Genomic DNA, 4,769 nt, shown 5'->3' with positions numbered 1-4,769 from the left:
CTCTCTTGTAAATGAGTCCCCAGGGCTCAATGGGATTAACCTGTATAAATAAAGGTTGAATGAATGAATGTGTACACACTATAGTGTGCTAGTTTTTAACCTTCATCTGATCTAAAGTGAACATAAATAGTGATTAAACTCAGGAAACTGGTTCACATCTTCAAATACCTTCTTATAGCTGTCCATCAGCATGTTCCCGACATTGTGCACCAGGAGGGAGAACTCGGGCCTCTTCTCAAACTTTTCATCCCAGCACTTCTTCATGATCTCATAACTACAATGTAAGCAACATTAAAGTTAAGAGTTTATTTCTAATCCTTTGTACCTTGCAGAAAAATGGCAGAGATACTGACATTTCATCAGAAGCGTGGGCAGGTTTGGCCATTCGGTAGCCTCTCTTCAGAGCATTGTAGAAGATTTCATTCATGGGCAAATCTGGGTAAGGGGTTCCTCCTACAGGGACAGTTTCAGATATTTCACATGCTTAGACACAGAATCAGCAGAGAAAACTTTAGTTTTCCGTTTGCAGCAAATAAAAATATGAAACCACGAGTTACTGTTAAATATATCTTTTTAGTGATGCCCGAAAAAGTGACCGTTACTGAAAACAAATTTGCTGCGTAGTAAATTAGGGTTTTCTAACACAAATACACAAGAAAAAAATGAACCAAAGGGTCAGATGAAAGCCACATTAAGACGCAGAAGCACAGAGAGTCTTTATTTGTCACAGAGGGGAGACTGAGTTTGTTTCTTTAGGCCTAAAAACTGTCCTCTTCGTTTTCATGCAAGCTTCAAAAATATATGGAAGGTATATAAAAATAAACTTACAACATCCAAAGCAAGGAAATGCTGAATTCAAAGCTTGACAGTAACTAATAAGGTTTTGACCTCATATTAGTCAGACATGAATACCTGTACCAGTGGTGATTTTAGCCTCTTTTTGGGGGGTGCCAAAGCACCCGTAAATTAAAAAAAAAACTGGGGGAAGCGCATCTGGGTTTGGGTTATGGGTTCTGTTCATTGCATTTATGATTCAATGCAACAAAATAAACAAATGTAAAAGGTAACAGATCTTTGTAATACTTGGTGTATTTAATGATTTTAACTGCTGGATGTCCAGCCCCTGAGCTGCTGGTTTTCAGTAACTGTGGCCCCCTGAGTAGTTTACAATTTATTCTATTTCCAAAACCTAAATTGAGTCTGGAAAAATATAAAAGATGTATAAAGCCCTGTGGCAGACCTCATGAGCAGCTGAATACAACTGTGATAAACAGGAAGTACTGCATATTCATCTGTACGAAGGTAACTGCAGGTAAATACTCCATTTTCTGTCATAATTACATCGTATGCTTAATTGTTAAAGCTGTTGCGCTTTGATTTGCGAGTTTTAAATGTAGATATACTGTATGTTGCAACTTCCGGTTGCATAAGTTTAGTCTTTATTTGTTATGATCAATTAACACTAAACAGATTTTGTACAAATTGTTTATCAGGTTGTGTAATGCAAAGCAGAGTGCTACGTCTGTAGCATCTTAGCTAGCGCACCTGTATTGCACGCCGCTAGCTTAGTGCTGTTGTGCTGAGCTCTCTAAAATGATTGAATCAAGAGTTTACTTATTGAGGTAAACAGACGTTTAACGACCTGTTAAAATACACCAGAATGCAGGAAATGGCTTCTACTTTATTCAAAATTTTATGGGGGAGGACCCCCAGACCCCCCCACCTGTGTATCCCCCCCACATTATGAATGCTTTTGACGCCAATGGCCACTATGTTGTTCAAGCCAAGAAACGTTGTCAGCACTGGGGGCTGAGCACCCCTAAAGGTCAGATTCTAGAATCACCCCTGACCTGAACAATATGAATGCATCACCTCCACAGTTTGGATTTGTACCTATATGTTTTGTTTTTTTTTATTTCTGTGCATGTGTGCTGCTCAAACTGACCCAGAGTGAAAATTTCCCAAAGCAGAATGCCGTACGACCACACGTCGCTCAGGGTGGTGTACAAGTTGTTGAAAATGCTCTCTGGTGCCATCCACTTCAGGGGCAGGAAGGTCTAAATGGAAATCACACAAACAGACACTTCAATTTTAGATAATAAAACTTGTTTATAATGATATTTGTACCATTTGCAGGGCTGGACGATTACAGTTTGCACCTATTTGCAATTGTTTTACAGCATGTGAGTTAAACTGCAGAACTAGCTTGTCTGAGTTCATATTCAACGTTTTGCTTCTTACGCTGCCTTTGGAGATGTAGTTGGAGTCGTGCATGATGTCTCTGGCCAGGCCGAAGTCACAAATCTTCACCAGCTTACCCTCACAGATCAAAACATTCCTGGCAGCCAAATCCCGATGAACGCACTGTAGTGGGAACGGAAACCAAATCCAATCATACGCGTTAGGAAACCAGCACGGGCCGTGTGCAAGACTTTGATTTTCTTCTTGATGTTTAAGAGATTTATTTGAAATAAAACTTTAAAAGGCTTTAGTGAGAAGGTTTATGTTTTAATATCCTACATTCTTGGAGGCCAGGAACTCCATTCCCTTTGCCACCTGGAAGCTGAAACCCAGGAGGTCATCGTAGGTGAGACTGGGAGAGTCACTCATTACCAGGTCCACTTGGATTCCACCTGGACCAGGTGACAAACAGGAGAAGACGGGCGAGGGTTAAAAACAATCAGCAGATGTGTTCCTTAATGCGAAAAACAATCGAACAATTAAAAGTTGACTTTTTATCAACAAATGCTGATGATTTTAGCATCTATGAGTATCAGACAGAAGGGTCTGGTAACCTCACATCCTGTTATTAAGAATCTCCTTTTTCTGATTCACATCACCTCATTCTTTGTTCTTGTTTGATTTAAACTGGAACATTATTTCTCCTTAATCCACTCTAAATAAAACCAACTCCATCTGGTCTGAAAGCCAAACCTTGCTCCTGATAGAGGTCCTGCTGGTAGGTGGACTCATACGGAGAAGGCTGGATGTCTGCGTATTTGATGGTGTCTAACTGCTCCTGCATGGGCACGTAGATGGAGGGCTCGTCTTTGCTCATGTCCATGTATCCTCCGTCGCTCTTGCTTCCGAAGGACACGAGGCTGCAAAGACACATGAAGTGTGAAGGGAGTTCTCCAACGACCCACATCAGGATGCGTCTTTGTAGTTCCTGACCACAGGAAACATCTGCAATGATCTCCATCATGGGATCAGCGTATCAGTCTATCTGAAGGCAGAAATTTCAAGGAGCGACAGCCTGCGCTCTACACAGAGATCTGCTTTGTGCAGCTCTGGACACATTTTCTCTGCTCCTCTCACCCTTTTCTCTGGCTGAGAGGGGTGCTTCCTCTTGAAATGAGACAGCCGTCATCCTGGTTCTTCTCGGTGTAGTACTGCAGGAAGGTGTGCTTGTTCCTGTGCAGGTAGTCCACCAGGTCGCCATAGCGACAGTACTCGGTAACCAGGTAGAGAGGGCCTGAGGAACAGAAACAGTGAGGAATATGTATGAGGACTTTAAAACAACTGTGCTTTAAAATGTTTAAAAATGTTTCACACAGATAAACTTGAAGTGGGTATTGTTATCATAATCACTTTATCTAGCCACATTTTTCATCTTCTGAACAGTTTAAATGCTTTATTGAGTTTGTTATTTCAGATATGTGTTAATCTGAGGATCATTTGTGCGTAGATCCAGGTCAAATGACAAAGAATCAAGAATTAACCGAGATACTGAAAACCTGCTGCTGCTTCTTTCTATTTAAAATAAAAGGAACTCTCCAGGAATATGGAGCGTTCAGATCATCAAGCAGGATCATACTTGATCACATGCAGCAAAGAATCGGAGGATTAAAGGAATAATGATGTGGCTCCTTTCCTCAGAAAATCCTACATTAAACTCGTGGTTTCTTGTTAATTTAATATTTACACTGAGGGAAGATAATAGGCCTCTTTACAGAGGAAGAATCAGGTCGGTGCTTCAGAATAAAAGGTGATTAATAACGGATCAATAAATTACTCCATAACGGGCAAGGTTACTAAAAAGTACAGATAAAGTATTTTAAATTTTCCTAGAAATGTTCTTTTCAGTTTGTGTCATATATTTTTTATTTCATTGCTCCATATAATGGAAAAAGAAAAAGTGTTTTGTCACGTGTTATTTTTGTAAAACGTTAGCTGCATCGTAACTTTGCACAATTCTGATAAACACAATAAAAATCACTTTATTTTTAGGTTTTCTTGCTTGTTAGCTGATATAGATTATTGATGAGCGGTTAACTAAAAACTAAGGAAATCAGAGTTTTTATTCACACAGTGAGTCACTTTTATATGACAGGGCTTCTGAGTTTCTGAGACTTGATTGTTTTCATCTTTTCCCCCTCAAAAAAATAAAAACTGTTGCTTACATGATCTCCCTCTTAGTGCAAATAAAAAGTTTCCTGTTGGCAAAGGTGAGAAAAACACGAGAAAACACGAGGAAAAGCTGTTTTATTACCTTTGACAAACTTTAGTTGATTACTGAATGTTGGGTCTAAAAGCAGTAAAGTTATTTTTTATTTTCACATAAATATATGATAAAATTTATGTTTCATAATTAGTAGGAATTCTAGTTGAAAGAATTATAACTTAGAGAAATGAAAGTTAATGTGTTGCTTGAAGTTCAGTCACAAACATCACACAGGTCCTTCACAAAGAGCCCAGTTATGTCATTTTCCATCCATCCATCCATCCATCCATCCATCCATCCATCCATCCATCCATCCATCCATCCA

At 39.4% G+C, this 4,769-nt stretch overlaps 1 protein-coding gene across 1 annotated transcript in view; it reads right to left on the bottom strand.

Moving 5' to 3' along the window:
• Window positions 1-111: 111 nt before the first annotated feature.
• The window catches only part of pdgfrb (platelet-derived growth factor receptor, beta polypeptide), a 41,808-nt gene continuing 37,150 nt past the window's right edge, over window positions 112-4,769 (bottom strand). Inside the window, exons 15-21 of the mRNA XM_037675622.1 lie at window positions 3,319-3,475; window positions 2,935-3,101; window positions 2,521-2,633; window positions 2,242-2,364; window positions 1,946-2,057; window positions 354-453; window positions 112-274 (exon numbers count right to left, since the gene is read on the bottom strand). Coding sequence (XP_037531550.1) covers window positions 112-274; window positions 354-453; window positions 1,946-2,057; window positions 2,242-2,364; window positions 2,521-2,633; window positions 2,935-3,101; window positions 3,319-3,475 — 935 coding nt within the window. The remainder of the gene's footprint in view (window positions 275-353; window positions 454-1,945; window positions 2,058-2,241; window positions 2,365-2,520; window positions 2,634-2,934; window positions 3,102-3,318; window positions 3,476-4,769) is intronic.

The sequence above is a fragment of the Nematolebias whitei genome, chromosome 4 (assembly GCF_014905685.2).
Source record: "Nematolebias whitei isolate Nwh7 chromosome 4, NemWhi1, whole genome shotgun sequence".
Taxonomy (NCBI): Eukaryota; Metazoa; Chordata; class Actinopteri; order Cyprinodontiformes; family Rivulidae; genus Nematolebias; species Nematolebias whitei.
This window is presented reverse-complemented; position numbering and strand designations above follow the sequence as displayed.